We start from the raw sequence: 25,357 nt of genomic DNA, 5'->3' as shown, positions 1-25,357 counted from the left end.
TCAAAACATCTGGTGGACATTATGACTAGAAAAATATGCCAATGTCAAAATAAATCAGATGACATATAGAACAGTTTTCAAATTCAAATGTTTATTCTCCGAGCACTGAATATTTTGTGGTCTCAGGCATTAGCACTTCAATTGATAATGAAATAATGCCAGGAAGTTCTTTAGAACTCTATTCGCATATGAAAGCAGAGAAAAAATATTCGTTCCTCTTACGATGCTCATCGTGTATTCCGGATCCTACCTAGTTATCTACATGTGGTTACAATGTTACAATAATATCGAACAATAATTTCGGTCCCGGTAACTATATTTCGGTCTCGATGACACTTCTGCACTTTTACTTAGACCAAAATAATCGTTAACTTAAACTTTATATTATAACTACGGCTGGAAAAGAAAGTTTTGCTAGAATTCCATAGTAAAAATTGCGAGAGCAACAAGTATGTTTCCCTTGTGACTATCTGAATGTGGAATTGAGATGAGAAATAGGGAAAACTCTCTGGCCTCAAAGCATTGAACGTAAACGTTTATTAAGATAACGATGACGAAATTTTTAGAGGAATGAATAGTCTCCTAACCTTTGATTAGTAATACCACATTCTGTGAAAATTATCATTGTAAAAACTTAGCTGTCACGGCTCATCGACGTCGTTCTGGTGTATAATTTACACTGAAAGAACCAGAAAATCTAGATACAACTTAATTAACGCTTGTGTTGTGCTGGTTGCCGCAGGAGTATTTGAAGGATTTTTAAGAGGAGGAATCATTCGAATGCGAATGCGAGTCTTTTCGTTGCTAAGCGAACTGACAAAGATAAAGTGTCGGCTTGCGTTTCTACATTTTGAACCAAGGGCAGTAAATATGATAATGGAGAGACGTTTTACAGTAAATCTATCTCTCTCTTTTTTTCGCAAGCCAACGTTGTTATTAACTATTGCCTTCAAAATGAGTGTCGTAGAATACACCATATTTTTATGCATTGCCACCGCTTATTTCTTAGAGTGAGAAAAGCTATGATTTTTGGAGTTTTCTTCTCTTTAAATCAAAGCTTTTAGCCTTCTGAACAAGACTATTGAGTCGATTAATGATATTTTGTTGTATGGGATTCTCTCATTTTTTCGTGAATGCTTCACCAATCGCTTCATTTTACACCATAATAATTATTGATAGAGGATCGTTCTTCTCCTTCCGTACCCGTAACTTTTTGGTGATCTTGCAGTTTTAAGAGAAAGAAAAGAGGAATACAAAAGAGAGACAGTTTTTTCAGTTTTAAATTACACGGATACTGCATTAAAATGTAGAATATCTCGATAAAAACAAGATAATCTTGTGGTATTTAAGTTATGAAAAAATCCAACAGTAATATAAATTGTATGCTTGTTAAAATTCAGAATAAAACCATGCAAAAATCACTTATATAATCGTGAGCAAAGTAAAATATTGTGGTTTATTTAAGTTTTCAGTTCTGTTCAATTTTTGTATCACAGTAATTTCAACAAGTCTGTCTTTATTTGAACATGTTTTAGTGTATTTTTTATTCATATTTTTAATTTTGTTTTATATATTTATTCAACGAAGAGAATTTATCTTAGAATACAACATGGCTACTAAATTACCTCACCATCCCTTTGTATATAGACAGGAAAACTACGAAACTACATAAATCTCGATTGCTGTGCTCGAATTTTTTTTCTTTCTTTATTTGAGAAATTATTTTATTGATTTAATACATGAGAAAGTTACTGAGAATTTTTGTGGAAATTTTGCAGGAAAAAAACCTTAAAAGACCGAGAAAAAATCCTTCAACATTTTTCGCAGCAAGCAATGATCAGTCAACAATCCTTCAAAAAAGCAAAGTAGGTCAGAAAGACTGCAGCGTCATACACCGAGACATGTAATTTAAAAGTTTGGTCGTAAACAACGATTCTGTTCATAATTTTTCCAATCCTTCTCCTCTACTTTAAAGATTAGCTATTTTCGCATTGCCGCAACCATGGGTACAATAACCTCACGTGTCGATTGCGTCACCGTATGAAACTGGGATGAAAAACCATCGCAGGGATGAATCATAGCCAACAGGGGAGGGGGTGGGGGACGGTTTGGAGCAATGATGAGGGACGGGGGGGGGGGGTTAATAGGCGGGGGAGGGGCGCCACCGCGCCTCCCGCTATTGATTTGCCCAAGATGCGTACGCATCCAAAAATGATCCTGACCTTCCTTGCGCTAAAAGCTTTTTTTTTTTTTTTCACAAACATACCGCTATCTTAACAGATGCTTAGCTCTCTCCTCACTTGCGTTTCCCTCTTACTCTTTTTCTCCTTATTATTTGGGTGATACTAGAATCGGGAAGAAATGGAGGCTTACGCCGGCGGGACTGGCTAGAGGCACGTGTTTACTTAGGGACAAAATTAATTAAGATAATACGAGGTTGTTTTAATGACGTCAATTTGCAATTCGCTAAGCTCGCTGGCGCTCGAGTCCAAGTCTTTACGATCTTGATTTTACCGATTTCACTTTCTGTCTGGCCTGAAATTAAAAATGACATCCTAGAGCTTCATAATGACCGTGGTAAAAATTGGCAGTAGAGTCTGTGTTCCAAAATACCATAGACCTACAGCCGGCTGTAAGATTTCCAGTAGCTTCTATAGCCGGCTACACAATTTCTTATAGCCCTTTATAGCCGATGGCGATTAAGCAACAGCCAGACGATAAAGTGTATGCTAAACGTTACTAATTACGGATGCTAGGACTTAGTGAGTTTTTAGAATACTGCTCTCTTTTTGGACCGTAGTATCTTGATTTATTTTGCGAGGAAAGTTCCGTACTTTTGATGGATGCCTGCCATTACTAATATATTAGAGCGCCTTCAGTTTCGTATGATACTGTGCAATACCTCTGGTGTGAAATAGTTGCTTCAAGCGCCGTGGCAGGCGGGCAGCCAGCGCGAAACACGCATTGGCGCCTTCAAACCTAACAGGGATACTTCACGCGTTGCGCAACGCGTGAAGTATCCCTGTTAGGTTTGTAGGCGCCAGTGTGTCGCCGCTCCGCTTTGTGTTAGGCTCTAATATTTAATCGGGCGGAGTCAGCGTTATTCAACTCATGATTTTGAAATGTTTGCACATCCTGTATGGATTATTCTCATTTTAATTGATGAAAAAAAATATGTATTAAAGGAAAATATAATGTGTGTTTTGTAAATTTTAAGGTGGTTCCGTATCAAACTTAATGATTTCCAAAGCACACGAATTTCTACACAATTTCTTATAGCCTTTTATAATCGATGGTGAAAAAGCAACAGCCAGGCGATAAAGTGTAAAGCCCGGCGATAGGAACTATAGCCCGGCTGCATAATTTTTTGTCGCTTCGTATAGCCCGGCCGTATGATTTTCTCCGTATTCTACGGCCATATGATTCATTATGATTCATTATGATTTATGATTCATATGATTTTCTGTAGCCTTCTTTAGCCGGCTATAAGAATTCCCATGGTATTTTGAAACGCAGCTCTTATCGCCAAGTTTTACCAGGGGAATATGAAACCGTCATGAGCATTGAAAACATTACCGGTGGAAGATTTCGATAATTTCTTTGAAAATAACCAAAAAAGATTGTCCATGGGGAAGTTTAATCCTGGTCGAGAAGCAGTTGCGTCGATCAACCGTTCAAATGGACTCCATTTTGCAATTAGGGCAGGGCAAGGGCCTACTATTCCTGACTTATTTTAGAAATAAAATGTGTAGCATTACATTCCCTGTTCATATTAAGCCTGAATTAGTATTTCCTTATTTACAAAATGTAGTGCAAATTGCGTTCACAAACTAGTTAGTTGGCTGAAGTAAGCAGAGGTAAACCAAGCCAAAACCAAATTATTCAGTTATGAGTTTTTTCTGTTTTCTTAAAACTAAAAGTCTATAAATATTTTCTGGTATCAAAGGATAGCAAGCAAGCCACAACTTCCTTTTCTTCCTCAGTCCCTTCGTTAAGGTTCGTATGTTGTTTTAATAGCCTCAGTGGCGAGGCGTGAATGATCGATTATCGATATTTTCCCATTTGAAGCTATGGTGAAAAATCGATTCTAAGGTGCTCTATGCGAACACTCTGTTTATCGATCCTTTTCCATAGGTTTAAATGGCAGATCAATCGATTCATCGTAAAACACGCCACGCCACTGTTTATAGCCTATCCGAAGCTTACGCTACTCTCCTTATTGTCATGGACAATAATACCATGGAACGTTTCATTCATTGTGACTCCTTCAAGAAACTTACTATTGAGTTTTCGCGGAAAGTAAGTTACATTGCCGCTGTCTTGCTGCCGCGCTAGATGTGTGAGACCGCGCTGTTATTCAGTCGTGGGAAAAATTTAGCACCTGCCAATCATGCCTCAGCTCATACCGCGGAACAAGTATTCATTGTCAGGCCAATATTTATGTCTTTGAATCTAATCATAAGTTTCGACTAATATGCTTTCCAGACAGTTACTTCTTGTGTCCTGAGTCGAACTAGACTGTTAATGTGAGAACACCAGTTACCGTACTGGTCAGTGTTTGAATACATGAAATAAAATGGAACCACGAGCCGGTAGATTCTCTTGACCTTTGGTGCAAGAAAAGTATTTTATGTTTGAATTTTTAGTGCGCGAATAAAATTTCTAATTCAATGTGAACCGCGCTTATCGAAAAATGATCGTCTAATGGTGGTTAAATTGAAGAAATTGAGAGAAAACTCATTCCTTCACGATTATGTGAAACATAGATATTACGAACGATAACATTTGCCCATTAATCAAACAAGTAGCGTGTCCGTCTGAGTATCATCAGACGTTTTTTCGAAAAATATCTGTCAATTTCATGCTGATTTAAAGTTCTTTCTAGTTTATTCGTGAGACATACGATTTGAAATTTGAAGAATTAACCAAGAAATTCAATACCAAAATCCAATCCGTCGACGTACAAAAATGCGCAACTTTCCCGACATATGTATTCATTGTAGGTATGTACATCCAAGGGTCTGTTCCGATATTGTATTTGTTGCTCTGACTACAGATTGCATGAAACGAATCCATAATCCGAGCAGCCGAGACCCACTTTTCTCGTAGTTCAAGTGCGATTTAGACCAATCTGATTATGTAAGTACCTTCGCGTCGATGTTAAACATCGCATAAACCCGCATTTTTCCAGCATAGAACTGGTCGATGAAAATAGTTGTTCGGTCCAACTTTCAATTCGTATTCGACCTCACTTGACACGTCGCTTTGTATCGAAAAAAATTGGGCTTTTACGTCCACGTGTCTTAAAGTTTTGAGCCTTTCGGTTCAGGAAAATATAATTTAGTTTCAATGAGCATGATACTTGAATTTTATGGAGTAAAATCTCGAATCAAAGTTGGATTTTACAACATTGTACTTTCTTTTTAAAGGATGAGGTATTGGGTTAATGGTTGAAATTTTGTCTTTTTGCTGGGACACAGTAAGAGAGCTTTAGAGGAGTTAAGTGAATGGTTGGCTACATGCATCATCCAATTTTTGCATTTTTGAATATTACATTCTCGTACATTTCAAATCAGTATTTTTTCGATAACTCGATGTTTGTTTACTCCCACTATAGTTATAGGTACCTACCTTGAGAGAAAATTTACCATGGGCGCAGTTAATTTTAAAGTGCGCAATATGTAATAAAGTGTGCAAATTGTGCGCTAATGAGTGGATTCTAGGCATTTCTGATAGGCTGATATTGATGATTAATGTACAAACCACAAAATGTCCGCTCCTGTTTTGTTTTTTCGAAGAGAAGCAAGACGACTTTATAGCAAATTTATACAGAATGTTCTGCTGAAAAAGAGGAAAACTCAAATATTTTTTCAAGAAATTACGTTGACTATATAGTCCTCCGAGGAAAAAATGAAATATAACAGGAAGTCTGCGACGTCGCAAACGAAGATACGTGGTTTTGCGCTTTGGCCATCGATATGCTCAACATGATTTTTATGCGATTTTACCTACACTGGAAAAAAAAACACATTGGATCTAGAGTCAAGACTCTTAAAAACATCGACAAAAAAAATTGCTCTTGATTCAATCTGTTTTTTTCTTAAATTGAAAGAAAATTCGTTCAAATTAAGAGGCTTGGTTCTTGATTTAAGCCCAAATCCGATTGAATCAAGAGTACTTTTTCTTGTCACGTTTTTAAGAGTCTGGACTCTAGATCTAATGTGTTTTTTTCCAGTGTATACCGAAGCTACTTTTCCGGCTGCATCTCTGTGCACAAGAAACAGTACATGCGAATTTTATAGTCTCATTGCGTATATTTGCACGGCCTTGTATATCGCACCGAGTCATGCAACTGCAGTGCTTTAAAAGTAGGCAATCATCACCCTTCCTTAGTTTTAGTTTTTGCAGTAGAATATATTACATCGCATATTTCAGTAATTTAAATCCTAACATCAACCAAGCGCGATGCTTTAATGGCGGAACTCTCCAGAGAGGAAGAAAAAGTGAAAGCCCATCGATCTCGGACTTCATTGCTGGCTCAGATGAGTTTCACAGATCATTTACGCACTCTGGTGAAGAATTTTAAGCACAAACTAAAATATTGTAAATATTTTTCATGTTCAGCAATACATAGCAAAGCTAAAAATTACAAGAGAATTTCAAGAAAAATCGAAAATTTCGAGACGTTTCTGTGGTGTGCTCTCAGGCCGGTTGCTACTGCAGCATTGCGAAGTTGTGAGATCTTCTGTGTATTTTTCGCCAATGAGGATGTTCAGGAGTTTAATTTTCAAATGAAAGTTGGCAACATTGAAGTTGTTAGAGTGCTAGAGGTGTGACTGCGGAGAATCTGCAATTCCAAGATGCCCAGCTAAGAGCAGTTTTTCACTGATTACCAGGTGCAAAGTACCATTGCTGCCAAACATTGCATCTTACAAGAAATTTATTTTTCTCTTTATTCTGAGCAATCATCAGACGCTTTTCTCGTTGCTTCACTCACGTTCCCATCACTGTAAGGAACACTATCAGATTATAATGCAGGAAAAAAATATTGGAGAGGGAAAAAGATTGGAGGAAAAAGTAGGTAATTCTACAAAAAAAATAATTCAATTACTTTTAAATATTCTCCGTATTGCGAAGAGAAATTTCAATTACGTGTACGCTCACGTTTTAAAATTTCCCAGAATTTTAATGGCACCATTGAGAGATTCTCTTTAATGTTCCTTATTACTCATCGGAGCAATTTCTCTTGTAGTAGCCAATCAGTACTTTTAGCGCTTCTGTGTAAAAATATTTCCGTTTTCAACCTTTCTTCTTTGTTATTTAAAAAAAAAAAAAAAAACTCGTTGCTCTTGAAAATTTAGATGATTCTGCATTATCTTGAAAACAATTTTGACGAAAAAATATGGAAATAATTTTCCAGAGTAAAATTGATTGAGACTCTGAATAACGCCGGAATGAAGAGCTGCGCCTTTTTGCGAAGATCTGAATATTCGACCCGTGGTGTCATCACTAAAAAAATAGACAACAATATCTTATGATATAAATTCAAAGATAAGGGGAAAAAATTAAATACCTTTAAAAATACCCGTACCTACATTAAATCTCTTCATCACCTTTTTTAATTTTTAATCGAGTGCGGGTGGATGCCCTGAAATATCAGACACCGCGGCTAGATGAAGAGCACGCAGTAGAGGTTCAGAGTGCAAAGGACGGGAAAAGGTGAAGACGGCGTGAAGTTTCGGAGCGCGAATCTTAATCTCGCCAATTAACAAACCGGAATTAATTTTTACGACGTGCGAGTGAATGAATAAATGATCGATACCCCCTCCTCTAGGTGCTCCGGCGACGCTGCCAAATTTCCCCGCGCGCAATCGAAAGTACGAAAGATGACACGCTGCGGAAACGAGTCGTTTCAGACGGAAAAAGTCACTACTTACTTACAAGGATTCAATCCGGCCGAACAGGTATCGACAGCACTGGATCGAACCGAATCAATACCAGAGCATCACTCACCAAAACGAGTGAGATTATATCGAAAACTGTATCGATCTATCGAAACATGTATCGAATTATCGATACCGGCTCGTGACGTCGGGCCGGACGGCAACGTGGAGCGAACGCGCGTTTCACAACACGATCAAGTTATGCGACAGTCGTGCGATCGTGAAAGTCCAGGCATGTTTATGACCAACCATGAGGTCTTGTACCGCCGACGTCGGCCGCCCGCCGCTCGGCCCCGCGCGGGAAAATCGTCGAACCCTCGGTCACGGGTGGAAGCGGACACCAACTCTAAAGGTGCGTTTTATAATATTGTATTATTGGGGACTTGTGTGCGCACACGTTTAAAAAAAAGAGAAGAAAAACCCCCCAAAGTAGTGTGTACATTTCGAACATCATGTCCTAAAATACGGATAACTAAGGAATACATAAGTGGATCCCAAGGGGTCTACGCCCCCCTCCCCTCCCCGGTTTCCCTGATAAAAGAAAGGAAAAGGGGGAAAAAGAGAAAATACGAAGGAAAGGAATAGAAAACGCTAATATTTGTTAAGTTTTCATGACGAAATTGACTCAATCTGCACACCATACTGCCGCACAACGCAAAAACGCCGTGAACGCCATTTCAAATTTTTTGGAAACAATGTATCATAGCAGAGAAACTTTTGTACCTTTGGACAATGTTTTTACATGATTTTTTTGCCAATACTATCAAGAACTTAACATGAAAATTTGAGGTGCATAGGTAAAACAGTTTTTATTTTATTAAGTGTTCTGTTCCAAAAAACGCGGGAAACTCTTGATGGATTTACGGCGTTCTTACTTAGCACGGCAGTATAGATGCTTTAAAATCTTGAAAATTTTCTGGGGAAGCCGCCCGGACCACCTTCAACCCCTCCCCCCCTTGCATTCGAATTGTCTGCGCCCGCCCATGACGTAGTAATTGAAAATGTAGTCTCGTCACCTGTTCATACCATGAATATATATACCGATTCATCCGCCAAAAATTTAATTTCCATTCGTCAGTCGGCCTCTTGTGATGTGATGATTGGAACGCTGGCTCTTTAACTAGGAGGGGAGGGGCCCTAACTGGAAAAGCAGGATTATTACCTGATACTTGAAGTATAGTAAAAAAAAAAAGGAAAAAAGAAAAACGTAGTTACCTAATCTAGTTTGGTAATGCTGAATGGTGTGAGAAGGCGCTATAAGATAACTATTCGGGCTTTGGTGTCACCCACATTGCTCAGGCAACATTGAAGGCGCACTTACCGAAGACGATGCCGCTAAAACTACCATCTTAACTCAGAGAGGAGCAGTCGACATTAAATTATTCATCACACATCTTTCGCACATTCGCACATCTTGGCGGGTTTTTTAAGGTCAAATTGGAATACGGTAGAAGGATTCGGAGGTATCGGTTTTTTAAAAATTGTAACTAATGGGTATGTTTTCCCTCCATTTCGTTTAAATAATCCTTACAAGCTGAAATTGTGCACACCCCGGTGAAACTTTCAAACCACGCATCTCGTTTTTGCTGTGTTTTGAAATCTCCGCTCCCTCTTCATTTTTTTAAAGAAAAAGTAAATCTACACAATTCCTTAAAGTTTTCACAGATATTTTTCGCACAGAGAGGAGAAAGCACGGCATTTTTTAAGGATTGCTGTCGAGTAGTTCTTCATTGAAAAAATAAAGTATGACAGGAAATCTGCAACGTCGCATTCCGAGACGCACGGTTTGGGAGTTTCACCGTCAATATGCATATTGAGGCACCAATACAGGAAGTACGAGTATACTACCGCGGTGAAGAATAATGCCGTATGAACCTTCAGGCGTCGCCAAATTTTCTTTGATAAAACATAAACTCCCTGGTGAACATATTAATAATTTTCTTCCAATTTTTCAGAAAATTTTGTTCGCAATTTCACCTAAAGTCCCTGAAAAGTTCAAGGAAAAATATTCATATCCTTCCTTAAAAATAAACATTTTACTGAAGGAAATCTGGCAACTCTTGAATGTTCATACGGCGTTCGTCCTTAGCACGGCAGTATACTTAGCACCACTTATCGAGCACAAAGTTTGAGGAATAACCAAAAGGGGTTAAATTGTTACTTTATTGATGTTACGGTACTGCGATTGAAACAAGGTTTCTAAAACAACCCATGGCGATCTGTTGCTTTTATACGCAATGACGTCAATTTGCTCTTCAGTCCGAGTTTTGCATCTCACAGATGTTTGGAAGAAGGCGTGAGGTAGGCTGGTTCAGTTGCTTTCAAAAGAGAACAAGTCCATTTTTGCATGAGCCTCGGCTTGCATAGAAGGACATGCTGACTAAAACTCATCGAGGAATAGACTTGTTTCCTTTTGAAAACAACTGATTCCGATGTCGGCTACGTGGGTAGGACGACGATTTGTAGTTTCTTCGCTAAGTCGATTAACTACATAAAAAAAGAGATCGTCAGTCCAAGAGCGCTTGAAGTTAAAACCTAAGTTCGTGCCCACTTTCGAATCGATGAAATCCTTGTGGCCACTACCTACTTGATCTTGTTTACGTACCCGACTAAGTTGCAAGATCGAGATTAGATGCTTACACATACTGCAGGCCATACCCGATACGTACCTTCTGCGTAACTAATCGAATATTAAATTAATCAATCTCACAAGAAAATTGTTCCTACAGTAAGCAAGTATATTTCTGGCTGAGATTATTTGCATTGAAAAATAATATGTAAAAATAAAAAATGAAAAAATGAAATAGATAAAAAAATATATCGTCATCCTCCGGCCAAAGTATCACAAGCGCCATGTGACGTTTAACAATTTCCGCCGCCGTTTAATTTTTTACAGAGAAATTGCTCGACGAAGCTGTCGGAAAATTTCACTGAATTTTCTTTGTGTTGCCGATAAGATTCAGTGGAATTTCTAAACAGATTCAACAATTTCTCTATGAAAAAATAAAATGGCAGATGAAATTTTGAAACGTCGCATGGTGCTTGTGATACTTTGGCCGGAAGGTGACGATGCATATGATGTTAATGTATCAGAGTAACATGAAAATTTAATTTGTCATTTACTCATTCGAATATGAAGAGCTAAGCAAAAGTTTAGAGAAAATTAAACTTCATTTTGAAATTAGGAACTAAATTTCTAACTCACCAGTAAAAGCACTTATCAGCATAGGGAAAGTAATGGTACATACGTTGCTTCTAAAGTGAACTGGAACAAGCTGGAACTCACAGTTCCTAATTGAAAAATGTATTAACGAATTATTTAATCGTTAGATGCTCAAGCCGGGTCAAATTGACTCGAAGCTTACAAAAAACACGTGCTCCGCAGGTTGTAAGGAGCCAGTACATACGACCTTTAGATATACGTCTAAAACACATCGTAAAAAAAAAAAAAAACAGACATCGAACTGAAAAAAAGCCAGGGTCATGGATTTTTTTGAAAATTACCCCCAGAAAATCCAAGTCAGTTAAAATTGACCCGACTGTCAATTCTGAATTTATGGGGCCGTCTAAGTCTAAGGAAGTCTACTAACATATCCTAAAAAAAACCATACATCAAATTAACAAAATAAGAAAAAATCTAGTGTCAACGCACAACTGAAAATAGGAGAGTGGTATTCGGGCTTCATTCATAACTTTTCTGCCGAATCGAGTGAAACCTCATTATCACTTCTGAATTGAGATTGAGAGTTCACGCTTCGTTCCATCGCGCCTTCAATTTTGGAGCTGCAATACGGACATCCATCAAGTACGAATAGTTGTATCTCTGCGCCGTCGTCAACGCGCGGCCTTTCCCTTGCCTTACCTCTACAATAGCTTGTTTTCGTTTGCCCTGTGAAACATCTGCAATATTAACATCTCATATTTCTTGAAAACTAACTCAAAAATGTATATTACGCTGAGGTTGTACGAAAAAACATTTTCATTTTTACCTCCGTGCAGGACTTTTCTGAATCGTGTGAGCTAATTATTTGAATTGGGCGCGCTTTCATTTGATCGTTCCTAAGTTGTCCGCTGACTGCCTGAGAGCAGCACTGGCAGGTGGAAAAAAAAAAAAGACTGAGTAAATTTGCACGAATTTCATCATCGATTCAATTTCGCTGTTTGTTTATCACATTTTGCTTTTCCGCGAGATCCTTTTTCACTCCCAATCTTCATCAGCAGATAAAATTTTCCCTTGCCGTACCGTCTACCGTAACAGTGTGTACTTTCAGCGTTCTTCAGAGTTAGCAATGTTTCTAAACAATGTGTTTTTCTCGCTGACTCCGCAAACTTTTTTTCCTAATCCGCATAATATCGACTTCCACACCTAACCAGTTAACCTCAATTAATGGAAAGTGCAAGGTGATATAAGTTTCCGTGTGTTTACTGTGTTTTCGAACTCCTCTTCTCGATGGTGGAAGTTTATCAATGATGACTTGATTGTGGATTATCGAGTGTGTTTCTTTACCACTATGCAGTCAGCAAATAAGTGCACTGTATTCGGTCATTATCAATGGATCTCACAAGACTGCCCTCCATTATTCATGAAGTTTTCATCTTACTTTGGATCTTTAAGTACTTAATTTTAAGGAGGTCCACCCATGAATTCAGCTTCACCATCAGGTTATTTGATTATGCACTTAAGTATTACCGGAAAAAGTTTTAGCGTTTCCCCTTTCAGTGTCACTCTTCAGTCACATCCCGATACTTCATGAGGATTTCGTCGTTAGATTTGTGAATCCATCATGGAATGGTGGACGATGAACATCCTTTAAGAGTTTCAGTTGAAACTGGATAGTCAGGTTGATGGAATTCAAACTTAAATTTTGGAGGGAAACAAACGTATTAAGTTTAGACAAGCCGCCGTATATTGACGGCGTAAGTCCGCAGTCACATATCTTGTTTGCGGTGTCTGAAAGTCTCATCCTCTATGTTGTTTTTTTTGAAGGAGAACAAATTGACATCATTTCTTGAAATTTTATGCAGAATTTTTTTTGCATAGAGAAGATAAATCACGGCAGTTTCATAGTATTGCCGTTGAGTAGTTTTCTGTTTAAAAAATAAAGAATGACAGGAAGTCTGCAGTGTTGCAAACCGAGTTATGTGATCGCTGACTTACTCTGTTGATATGTATCATTTGTTGACAAGTTTCATTTCATATATAGTCCCAGTAAAAACGTTAGTGCACTCAAAGAGAGGGATAGACAATCACCTGTCTCCAGTTATGCATTTAAAGTCAACACCATTATCAAAATGACGGATTGTCTATTGCACTCTTAAAGTGTAAAGACTTATTTGTCGTGGATGCTAGTTGATGTGCAAAGTTCATGCACAAAAAATTAGCCAATCCCTTGAGGTTGAGATAGAAGGTTCATTCCCTTGGTCTTCCCACCTAGTCCAAAGGAGAAAATTAAATCAGAAGACTTCCTTTTGTTTAGAATAATTGGTAAAGAAATCTAGCATGAACCTTAAAATTGTAAAGTGAGAAGCTTTGAAATTTTATCAACATTACGCACTACGATTAGAATTGAGGCGTGCATTAATAATCATGATCAAAATCAGAAGTTCGTTAAAGACAAGGAAGCTGGCTGGAACAGCCTGTACCTATTCTAAATGAGTTGCCTCTGTTACTAGTTGTGGTGAATTTTAAGATTGAAAGCAATTTTCACGGTAAATGTCTTTCGTGCTAAAGTATCTCTGCAATTTGAAGTCTGGATGAAAAGAGTCAACTCTATCAGAACTGTGTGAGCGCTGAGAAAAAGCATTTTTTCTCTTTATCTATGTCTTTTGGGTTGTACGGATTGTAAAACTTCATAGCAAAGTTTGCAGGCACATTCCTAATGAGCACACACCCAACCAGTGGGTGGCAAATGTTCCAAATATGAATGCACAATGTCCGCAAGGGTGTCTCCCATTTTTACAAGGGATATTTTTACCACTTTTTAACAGGACTGTTTTGTTAGCTAATAAAAAATCGCTGGAACACCCCTATTTCAAATTCAGTATCATTTGATGAAGCATGATCGTAAAATTTTACCAAATGTCTCCAATCTCTTTTGTTACAGAGTCAACAATGTCTTGTGATCAAGAGAAAGTATTGGCCAGTGACATTACCTCTCTTCTTGATCAGCAGTTTATCACCCTCACTGGTAAGATCAACACATACATACTTCACTAAGTAGTCACAAAGCCATTAAACAACAGAAAAAAAAAAAAAAAAAAAAAAAAAAAGAAAAAAAAACTTCACTACTGGAATGGTGGTCCACTCCACAATGGGTTTTGGGCAAATTTTAAAACTTTTAACAACCCCCCCCCCCCCTTCCCTGGGGGATGGTGAAGAGGGGGTCGGTTGTAGTTGCAGTAAGTTACATCATGCTATATTGGCCAGAAAGCATGACATAGGCTGCCTAGCGGCTCTTTTCCTCTGGTTTACTTGATGCGGAATGAAATTTATCCAATGGAAAAACTTCGTCGAATGCTATTTTAAAATTAAAAAATTGAAAACTTCACTGCCTATTTTTTTTTTTTTTTTTTCAGTGACCAATAAGTAATGTGATTCAAGCAGGTGTTTTTTTTTTTTTTTTTAGACCTTAATTGCCATCGCACCTACTGGTTAAGTAATTACGTAGCGATGACAAGAAGGTGTAAGGTTCATTTTCGAGCATTTAAACCAACACGAACTGATTGCAGCAGACGCATGAGTCGTAAGACAGTGAGTTGGAATTTTTTAGCCAACATGCGTTATAATCAGTCTGAAGTTGAAAATCTCAATACAGAGGGGGAAAAGCTCATATTTGTACAATTTTCCCTCAAAGAGATACGCTGTTTGGTGCACCACTAGTAACGACCATTCAGGAAGGCAACCGCAAATGCGTTTCGGCCTTATTGGGACAACCCTCAGTGCAGCGCAACCTCCTAAATTTTCTGCTACCAAGCTCGGAGAGGTCGTGAAAACCAGCTGGAGACTTACGCGAGCGGTCGCTGGCGGCAAGTAAACTTGCGCCATCTAGTGAGCGATTATCCAAAGAGCTCCTCATAAACCTTGGCAAGGCAGTTTTACACAAACTGATTGCGGTAGACGCACGGTTTGTAAGACTATAAGTTGGAATTTTTTAGCCAACGTGCGTTAAAAATCAACATAAAGCTGAAAATCTCAATACAGTAAATCTCAGTCTCTCTGTATTGAGATTTTCAGCTTTATGCTGTTTTTTCAGGTTGGCTGAAAAATTCCAACCTACTTCATTTAAACCTGTTTAATTTTACTGCAGATGCTGAATCTGTTTAGCAACCTCTACAAATGCTCCAGTATTGCAATGTGTATCAAGTATCTATCAATTAAAGGGTTGAATCACATTTAATTAATAAACAGGGTTGCTGCATTGCACTGTTTGCGTAATAATGCACCATGTACAAACTTTGAATACATCTCTCATAAGATAAAGTTTCCAGTTATAAGCCTTCATCCACGTACGTTTCTCTGTTCAGATGAGAAATCTCCATTAAAAAGACACAAAGAAAATTTGTTTAATATCTGAAGTTAGATCAATCTACACAGGTCAATCATTGCATATATTTTTGAAATCCACTCCCCTGCCTGGCCGTAACTCGGCCGCAACCAATGTGACATCACATCTTCTGCTAGTCCCATAAGAAATACATTGCAGACAGCCAATTCTACGTCACGGTGCAGTTAAGTTCCAAAATTTGTCTTCTGTAATGACTGACTTGTGTAGATTATCCTTGATCTCAAGATTAGCGAGCATAAATCTGTCACAAAGTACCCTGTTGCAATCATCTAGGGCTACTTACTTTATTTTACTTTTAAGTTCTGAAGAATTTGAGGACAAATATAAATTGGTGAGTAGGAATTATGTTCTGAGAATATTCCTCTGTTGAAAACTGTCTGATGTCTGCTTTGATTTCAGGTGGCCGATCTCGAGATGGTTATCCTATAATAACCTTTCCTGCAAATCCAAATTTCGTCAACCTCAGTAATGCAGATTACCAGAAGTTAATTATTTACATCACATCTGTACCTTCGTAAGGATTTATCCTCTTCTTTTTAATCTCTTTGCGGAATTTTTAGAATTTAATGAAATCACCTATGTTGGATCCTAAGTGAAGAATTGTAGATAATCATACCCAGTAGATATGGGCTACAAGTCAACAAAGGTGAATAAAAATAGAGAGTGAGAAAAGTGTGTGAACTGTCAGTCTCCCAACCTGGTCCCAAAAAATGGAAAACAAACATTCATTATCTGTTTATCATGAATATTGTCTCTTATCATAGCCCCTGTAAGTGGGCTTTTCTTTCCACACGTGCCAAAGCAGCGAAAATTTCCCAATTTTTCAATGAACCAGAATATTTTTTTTCGTGTATTATTTTGTGAATTTGAAAGTACCTAAATGAAATGTAAAAATTGTTTCTAAAGAAATAACAAATTTAAGTAGGTATGTGATTTACCACTCACCATATATTTTTAAGTAAAACTTTTTGGTAAAAGTTTAAAAGTTCAGTGTCGTAGTAAAACACTCTAAACTTGGTTCTTAAACCCATACAAAATTGAAAAAGGGCCTCCATACTTATATTTCCTTAATACCGCACCCATCAGTTAATGTATTACAATACCTATTCATGGTAAAGTGAGATTTTCCTTGAAATCAGATTTTTTCTATACAATTTGGCAATGTACACATCAGCACTTCCTATCTGAAAGTGAACTTCCTTGTTTTCATTGATGACATTATCTGCTGAATGGAGGGAGAGGAGAAGTATGCTGAGTTGTCAAGTCGTCATTCAATTATCTGTTGTAAATTGTTGTTTGGTTTAAGCACCCCCTGTAATTTAATCCACAATCAGTTTATCAAAGTTGAACTCTTTTAAAGCTCACTTTTGAAATAAAGATAACCCCTCTAAATTGGAGGCAAGAATAGATTGCCTCTCTATGACAAGTTACTTGTCAAACTTTTTAGAAAGATACATTTAAGTATTTAATTCCTTGTCTAAATTATGTTCCCCTCAACGGAACTCCCCATTTAATTTTGTTTTTAAGCTAAGCATGATGAGGAATCATTTAAATGCAGTTTTTAAATTTTAGTTATTATCTCATACTGGGTTTCAATTTCCTTACTTCCTGTAATGTGCAATTACAAAGGACTCAAACCAGAGTTTCTTAAATGTACTTGTATATTTGACAAGACAAAATAAGAGAATATTTTTTGAGGTAACGGTGGGAACAAGAGGACTGTGTTCAGCAAAAAGTAACCAAACCACATCAGTTATTGCCAAATTTAACTGGGTAATTTAATTTTTAACAAGAGAACGTCAGTGTGGATAGTTTCGAAAATTTTAAAGAATTTGCTCAGTACCATGCAGAAACTGCACTGAAATTTGCACAAAAATTCGCACAACCAGTTTCATATACAAAATTGCCCAGTTAAATTTGGCAATAGCTGATATGGCTTGGTTCTTTTCTGCTTAAGTGGTCCAATTTTTAAAAAAAAATTTACTTGTGTTTCTCTTCCACCATTAAGTAGCAATCAATGAAGCAGTCAAGAAAAGAGCAGTTAAGAACCCCGTAACAATTTCTGGAACCTGTTCCATCTTCCAGTAGTTCTGCATCAAAACATATCAAAATGTTATGACTGTGTTGCCTTGTTGTGCAAAACGAATTTTTGACTAAATCAGCCCAGCTCAGTTACAATCAATAGCACTCAAACAAAATGGGAATGTTTTGCACTGTCTCGAAAAAGATACAATTGTTACACCCAATTAAATATTACTCATCAAGTTGTTTGTTTTGGTGAAAATAAGATTTTTTTAGCAGTCTTGCAGCAGTGTGGTTCCACACTGTTTCGGATGACTGAACAAGTTTACTCTGCCATGTGTTGCCCATGTCAGTGCTTCATAAATTACTTTGCTCCCATTATTACACTTAGCCCTTCTTCAAAATGAAGGAGTCTGCAGTACAACTCGAAGTGTGAGTGCATAATTTGACACCTGCACCTGTAGGGAGGGTGTGTAGATGTATCTGGATAGTATACTGCAGATCCTGGTAATTTTTCCAACTTTTTTTTTGATAATTGACGAATGTTTCTCTTTTGAAACATTTTCATGATTCATTTGATGATTTTTTGGAGGGTGGAAGGGGGGGGGGGGTTTAAAGTCAAAACCCAAATTTTCATTGTTAGAATCCATCACTAACTTGATGCCTCCTAATCAGAAACACAATAATCCTTACGGCTATCTTCAGAGATAGGTATTTTTTCCTATGAAACATGTGTGAGGGTAAGCTATTTACAACAATATCTCACTCAATTTCAGGATGCAGGAAGCTGATATGGGATTTGCCATTGTTGTGGACAGACGCAATGATAAATGGACCTCTGTGAAAGCAGTTCTCTCAAAAATATCGGTTAGTAAAAGCCTCAATCCGTTCTTAACTTTCACTCACATGACAAAAGCACCTATTGAAGGATTTTTGATTGTGTATAGTACATTCAGTTATGCCTCCATTTCTCTCTACTGTTATATGAAGCTTTACATTTTCCTGGCTTTTATTCCAAAAATGTGTTCATATCTTCCTGGGGTAAGTGAATTTGCACATGTGCTCTAGCTCTCTACACTGGCAAGTAACATTCCCTCTTTTCGAATAGCACATTTTGGAAAAACATTGAGCGTTGTACTTTGTTTTTATTTTAATGTATTTCTTTTTTTTAATCGCCTTTTTTTATTTTGATCTCAACAGGCATTCTTCCCAGGACTGATCCATTCGGTGTACGTTCTTCGCCTTGAAGGAATTTTTCAAAAGACTTTTTCAAAAATTAGTAACAAATTTTCAAGAGATGAATTCAAATTTCAAGTAAGTATTATTTAAGCTCCATATGTAGGTATTGTCAGAGTGAAATTTCTAGATGATGTTTACAGGCATACTTTAGTACAAAATGTCTGTCTCATTTTTGTATGTAATGTGCACTGGCTCGTCAATTAAAGGTAACAGGCTGGTCCTTTCAGAGTGATGGACCGGGGGTTTTGCGAGAAAAGTGGGAGATTTAAGAGGATAAGACTTGCAAGTTTATGATCAACCGTGACTTGCAAAAAAGTAAGTTGTTGCAATGCAACAAAAGTACATATTGATCGAAAAGAAATGATATGATAAATATCAATTATAGAATGATAAACAATGTTACAATATTACAAGATCAGTGGTTGCAACTTGTTACTATTCCAACAATGAGAAATAAAGGAGAAGGTAGGATCCAATTTGTCATCGGATTCTATGATTTTTCGCTTGCTGTGTTATCATTTTCGAGTTTGTTTTTATTTTGATCACAAAAGCTCAACATTTTGAGTAAAGAGATTTTAATTTATCCCATCATCTATTTATCATGTGATTTCATGCCTCTTTCCTCCTAGGTAATCGTTTGTAGCTGTCTAGAAGAATTATATGAGCACATAGAACCATGTGAGCTTACGCCAGACCTTGGTGGAGACCTAGAATATCACCATGAACAATGGCTCCAGCAAAGAGTGGTATGTATCACTGAAAATAAGAATCCATTTAAATGTAGAAAATTTTTTTTACTTTTTGAAGAAATTTGTATCAGTCGGGTTGTAAACTACCTTAAAGAAGAAGGATTGAGTGGAATGGGCGAGGAAACTTTTTAAAATATCAAGAAACTTCTGAGCAACTCCCCAAGTCTGAGAATCCTTGATATTTTCTTTACCTGATCGAGCAAAAGTAGAAAATCAAGTGAAATTGAATTCAGTTGCTATGCTGTTATCCTTTATGATATGGTGAGTGTAGATCCACTCAATGTTTAAAATAGTGTATCCAAAAGCTAAAATTTCTTCTTTTCTGTATTCTTTTGAAGAGCGGAGAAATGCAGAAACCTTGCAGCAGCATGGGCTGAAGCGAATATTTTAAAATCTATTTTACTCCAGCTAACTTTTATTCCATCTGCAAAGATTCCAGGTTTTGCAATATGAATAAATCTTGAACCTTACATCATCCAAAAGCGAGATATATGTATTTTTCCTTTTTTGCATAACAAGGAAATTACAGATTTATTAACTTTCTTCCCTCTGTCTAGGAATTGGAGCACTTTGCAATTAAAACCAAAGCAGTATCGGACAGTTTAGGTGCTTTTACCAGGAGTATTAAAGAGGCTTGCGAGGAAAATGAGGTGAATGAAGAAATGCTCCTTTCTCAAGAGACTGAATATGCAACTTTGAAGGATGAGATCCTGCGTGCTGCACAAGAAGGAGAAGCACTTCTAAGCGGCATCAAAAAACGAGAAAACAGCCATTGTCATGAACCATCATCATTTTCAAATAGGGCAGCCATCGAAAGGAAGTTGGTACAGCTTGAGGAGACTGAGCGAACATTCGATGAATTTTGGGGCTATCATGCATCAAGACTAAAGCAGTGTCTGGAGCTGAAAGCTTTTGAAAATGATTTTCGGCAGATGCAGGTATGTTTTTTTTTTTTTTTTTTTTTTTTTTTTTTTTTGCTGGACCTGCCTCTTAAAAACGTTTAAGCGAGATAATTAATTTTCTCTCATTGTTTTGAATCTAAAATTATTGAAAGTTTCTGTGCATGATCTTCCTCTTTAAAACTGAAATATGAAATAGACGCATAGATTTCCTAGCGAAAAAATGTTACATTGAACTTCCTCTCAATACTAGTTTTGAATTTATTATTACCTCTGAGAAAGCCTTGTCTTTATTTCTTAATTTGTTCAACATCTTTGATAAAATTTGATATGTAAGCTATGAATTCGCAGGGATGCAGAAACTTCCGTACACGGTACAGGCCGGTACTGTGAAATGGGAGAATCCATGTGAGGTCAAGAACTATTATTTCCTGAGCCTTAAATTTTTCAAGTCGATACCAAATATCAAAATGTAAATTAGAAAGCTGATTTTTCCTCAAGGTCCATTCAATTAGAAAATTACATATTTTGTTTCTCTCTTTTTTTTTGCAGGCAAGACTGGATGAGAATTTGAAAATCCTCACTGAGTCAACGGATATCGGAGAGACAGTGAATCACGTTCTCTCTCTCATCAAGGACTTTGATGACTTTCAACAAATATGCTTTGTAAGCCTTATTTGGATCATTATTATATCTTTAGTTCCTGTTATTCTATCTGTTGTATTGCAATAATTCTTGGCAGGTCTTGGAACTTTTGGTTTTTACAAGGAGCTTATAAAATTGTAGTATGCATTGCAAATACCCTAGATAAGATGGATTTCATCTTACTGTAAGGCGAACCTAAACCTAAAGCTAACCTAATGCAAGATAAGATGGATTTCATCTTATCTTAGACAACAGTAGTTGAAACTCAAAGGTTGCAGTAACATAGATTTTTGAACCTATCAGTATTTTTGTATTTTTTTGTATGAAAGAGAGTATCCATTAGGGCCGTTTTTGACCCACTCTAACTGAATTTCCTCAACTCTACAATTAAAATCTACAATGCAAATCTCGGCTGGGTGTATCAGATTTATTCTCAAAGTAAAGTGTAATTCTCAACGTAAGGGGGGGGGGGGGGGGCATAAGAAGGGGGAGCTATCAGGGTTTTTCATGAAAAATGCTTTGCAGCAGCAGTAATGAGGCTTGTTTTTTAATTGAATGTTATCAAATTTTTTTGTGCACTCAAGTTTTTCTGAATGAAAGTTTTTCAGCCGCTCGTATCAGAACTGGTTTTAATTTTTATTTCAGGATGATATTGAGCGTTGTCAGTACACAATTAGTAGAGGCAGAGGCTTGCGTATTGCCAGTGTTGAAGCAAACTGTGATGAACTTCAAAGATTGGTCAAAACGCTAGATGACCGTCTTCACCATCGACGCGAGCTGCTTTACAAAGCCAAAGAGTTAATGGTGATAATAGAGCAGGTATGTTTGAATTAAGTAATTCTTAGGTTAAGAAGTTTTATAGATTTTGTATTTTTTTCTAATAATTAATTTTAACATATTTTTATTCATTTAAGTACTTCCCTACTTTTCTTGTGCTCCAAAGAATTGGATATAAATTTATGATTGACTCTGTAAGTCTTGTGTATTTACTGCTAAATATCATCTGACAATGGAATATCAATTTTAATAATTTAATGCAGCACTTAGCTTGTCGGTCGTAATTCTATCAAATATCTGAAATCATCCTACCAACCTCAGTTTTCTTATTTTTTCAGTCAGTTGTCTGTTGCTCTCTGTAGTTCTTTTCTCTATGTCAAGGTAGAGATAGATTTTTTTAGGTATTAAGATGTTTTTAATGCAAAGTTTTCAAACTACTAATACTTTTCTAACCATTTTTTGAACTATCAAATTATTTTTTTAAACATCTCGATTCTTCTCAGTTACTCATGTCTTATGTTTGTGTTTTTTTGTTTTTTTTTTTTAGGCTAATTCTTGGTGCTCCCAAGGCGTATCGTTACTTGCTGCGCAGCAATTGGATGAATGTTCTCGCAGCCCAGAATCGGCCGAAAATTGTCTGGCTGCACTAGAAGAATTTATGGACAGTGGAAAAAAGTTTTGCTCAAGTGATTCACAGGATTCTACTCTGGCGTTTGAATTATACGTCACACCAGAAACCAAGCCTTTAGTCAATCAGGTAAACATCCAATTTTTCATTACATCCAAAAAAAAAAAAAAAAAAATGAACATGAAAAATAAAAACTCATCCCCCCCCTCTCTCTCTCTACAGGTGATTACAAGGTTGCCTGAAGAATTGAATAAAAAAAGTGGTTATATTTTAGAGGGTAATTTCTAAACAGAATTAAATATTTTTAATCATTTGCACTCAACTCAGATTCCGTTCTATTAAGGTCCAGTTGTAGATAATCTTTTTTAATGAAACTCTGGAATAATCAGCATTGATAATATCAGGAAAAATCTGCTTGCAATTACAATATTGCGGAAAAAATGTCTCAAAACATGCCTGTTTTGTAAGAGTAAAGTGAAAGATTAAATTTTTATTGGCTAAAATCTTTCTAGTTTTTCAACAACTCTTTCCACTTTAAATATTTTTTCACCTGTTGTTGAAATAATATAAGTGAAATTTTTATCAGTATTTTTTTTCTTGTTTCACAGGTTGTTCAAAGGATAACTGATGTCACAATGATGTGCGAAAAGAAGTTAGCAAGTTTGAAGAAGCTTATTATTCGCCCTCCAAAACCTGTTCAGCATGTTATTCCGGAACCAGTAATAACTTCTCATAAATTACAAAATCGGCTCAGCCTTAACGAAAAGAGACTCAGTCTTAACGAAAAGGTACATCTAGTATACCAAAAAAAATCAATTTATAAATAGTGACCCCTCTCTCATATGGATCGTAAAAAATAAGTTACCTTGGAAGTCTGCAGTTTTCTCATGACCTTTCTTGAATTCTATTTTTTTATGCATTTATTTGAATGTACTTCTTCACTGAAATTGAATTTAAGTTTGATTGAGGTGAAACAGATGGTTTATTCCTTTCAGGAGGATATTCCGAGTTATGAGTTGTGTCTCCTCTGTGTCAAAGTAATAATTAAAACAAAGATGGTATTAACTATCTACACGGCAGTTTTTGTAGAACTATTCTGTTGATAAGCACTGCATAAGTACTTCACTGTAAATTTTTTTTTTCCAGTATAAAATTATTGAAATAATTTCCTCTTGTTTTTAGTTGGATAATGGTGATAATACAATAAGTGGAACAGAAGTAGATGGATCTCTGAGAACGATGCAGGGTCACGTGCTAAATGAGTTAATAAACACTGAACGTGTGTACGTCCGAGAACTAGGGCAAATTGTCCAGGTAAGTTGAATGTCAGTTTAATACACTAGATCCTGTTTGATTACAAAATAGAAAATAAATAGTGAACAAAACAAGAAAATCATTCTTTCTCTCAGTCTACATACCTTGAATTTTGGTTTAAAAGCTCCCAAATAGCAAGCTAAAATCTGAAAAAATACTCCTTCTTCCCCCTCCTTTGTCCTGTCAGTGTTAAAATCCTAATTTTAAGCCTTAAAATTCAAATGATTTGTGTAAAGCCATACTAAAGGCAGATTGGGAAGTAAAACATCTGGTTTTTCAGAACTTTGGTGGAGCTATACTTGCAAGAAGAGGGGGGGGGGGGGGGCTCCTATAAATGAGGAAAAATCCCAAGAGGGAAAAATTCCCCTCTTAATCCATAGAATAGGCTCCTTTATCTTAGTACATGAACGTTGACTTCCGTATATTTTAGTGTTACATTTGTGCCATGTCTTCCTACTGTCCAGTCTTTTCTTCTTCTGTTTGTAATTATAATTTTTTCTATATTTCCAGGGCTACATTCATGCAATGTATGTGGATGACATGACAAGTTTAGTTCCTGTTGCTTTAGAAGGGAAAGAAAAAATTTTATTTGGAAATTTAGAAGAAATTTATCAGTTTCACTCAAATACATTTCTCCAGGATCTAGAGAATTGTCTCTCAAACCCTGAATTGATTGCAGTTTGCTTTACGCATAGGGTAAGTTTTTTACATCTTGTATTTGTCTTTGAGGATTATCAGATGGTGAAAACATCTGCTGCAGAATCTATATAAATCCATCTTTGCTCATGACCGCTTTCTTCAAAAGATGTCATATCCTTTATTAATTGTGCTCATCCATCAGCGGAGTAGTGAATGTAATTAATCCAAAAATGAGCTTTTAAAAAATAGAATGATACTTGTAATGAGTCACCATTGTTCTTTTCGGTCATGCCTTATACATAGGATAATGCACAGAATTGAGCTCAATGATTTGCTGTCACAAAAATAATTTAATAATTTTAAAACTTCATTGATCTTCCATCCATTTATCTGAAGACTTTAATTTTTTTCGGGCTTTAAAAGCTTACTAGAGTTCTCACAATTAATTTTGAAGGTTAACTTTTTCTTCATAATTGCTTAAAAGTGAATTATTATTCATTTTATGTCTATATTTATTTAATTTTTTCATTCTTTCTTTTAATTTTTTTGCAGCAAGATGTATTCGATAAATTGTACAGTTTTTATTGTCAGAACTCAGTACGTTCTGAACAATTGCGGTGTGTCATTGGTGAATCAAATGCCTTTTTCCTAGAATGTCAACGCAGATTAGGTCATAGACTTCCGCTGGCAGCGTATCTTCTGAAACCTATCCAAAGGATAACCAAGTATCAGTTACTTTTAAAGGTAAGGATCCAGAGGTATCAAAATGGTGTGAAATATACTTATGTTTTCAAATAAATCAGCAATCTGTGTTGGTCACCACTGGAGCCTTAAGATAAATCCAAAGGCTTTTTTACTCAATACCTTGTTAGCCCCCTTTTATTTCTTGCTAAAAGGAAATGATTGTTCTCAAACTGATAATTTGTAGGTACTTTTG

General features: G+C 36.6%; 1 protein-coding gene across 3 annotated transcripts in view; it reads left to right on the top strand.

Moving 5' to 3' along the window:
- Positions 1 to 25,357, top strand: part of LOC109030128 (guanine nucleotide exchange factor DBS) — a 33,988-nt gene that overhangs the window by 3,641 nt on the left and 4,990 nt on the right. The window contains exons 1-14 of one of the 3 annotated variants that reach the window (XM_019040941.2): positions 8,134 to 8,295; positions 14,048 to 14,131; positions 15,908 to 16,022; positions 18,307 to 18,397; positions 18,731 to 18,844; positions 19,399 to 19,515; positions 20,076 to 20,456; positions 20,970 to 21,083; positions 21,708 to 21,881; positions 22,387 to 22,596; positions 23,076 to 23,255; positions 23,650 to 23,781; positions 24,292 to 24,477; positions 24,973 to 25,164. In XM_019040941.2, the coding sequence (XP_018896486.2) occupies positions 8,145 to 8,295; positions 14,048 to 14,131; positions 15,908 to 16,022; positions 18,307 to 18,397; positions 18,731 to 18,844; positions 19,399 to 19,515; positions 20,076 to 20,456; positions 20,970 to 21,083; positions 21,708 to 21,881; positions 22,387 to 22,596; positions 23,076 to 23,255; positions 23,650 to 23,781; positions 24,292 to 24,477; positions 24,973 to 25,164 (2,241 nt within the window). In that variant the 5' untranslated portion in view covers positions 8,134 to 8,144. Of the gene's footprint in view, positions 1 to 8,133; positions 8,296 to 12,059; positions 12,606 to 14,047; positions 14,132 to 15,907; positions 16,023 to 18,306; positions 18,398 to 18,730; positions 18,845 to 19,398; positions 19,516 to 20,075; positions 20,457 to 20,969; positions 21,084 to 21,707; positions 21,882 to 22,386; positions 22,597 to 23,075; positions 23,256 to 23,649; positions 23,782 to 24,291; positions 24,478 to 24,972; positions 25,165 to 25,357 lie in introns of those variants that run through there. The other 2 variants (XM_019040942.2, XM_019040940.2) reach the window with 2 other exon arrangements.

Source organism: Bemisia tabaci, chromosome 4 (genome assembly GCF_918797505.1).
Source record: "Bemisia tabaci chromosome 4, PGI_BMITA_v3".
In the NCBI taxonomy this organism is placed as follows: domain Eukaryota; kingdom Metazoa; phylum Arthropoda; class Insecta; order Hemiptera; family Aleyrodidae; genus Bemisia; species Bemisia tabaci.
This window is presented reverse-complemented; position numbering and strand designations above follow the sequence as displayed.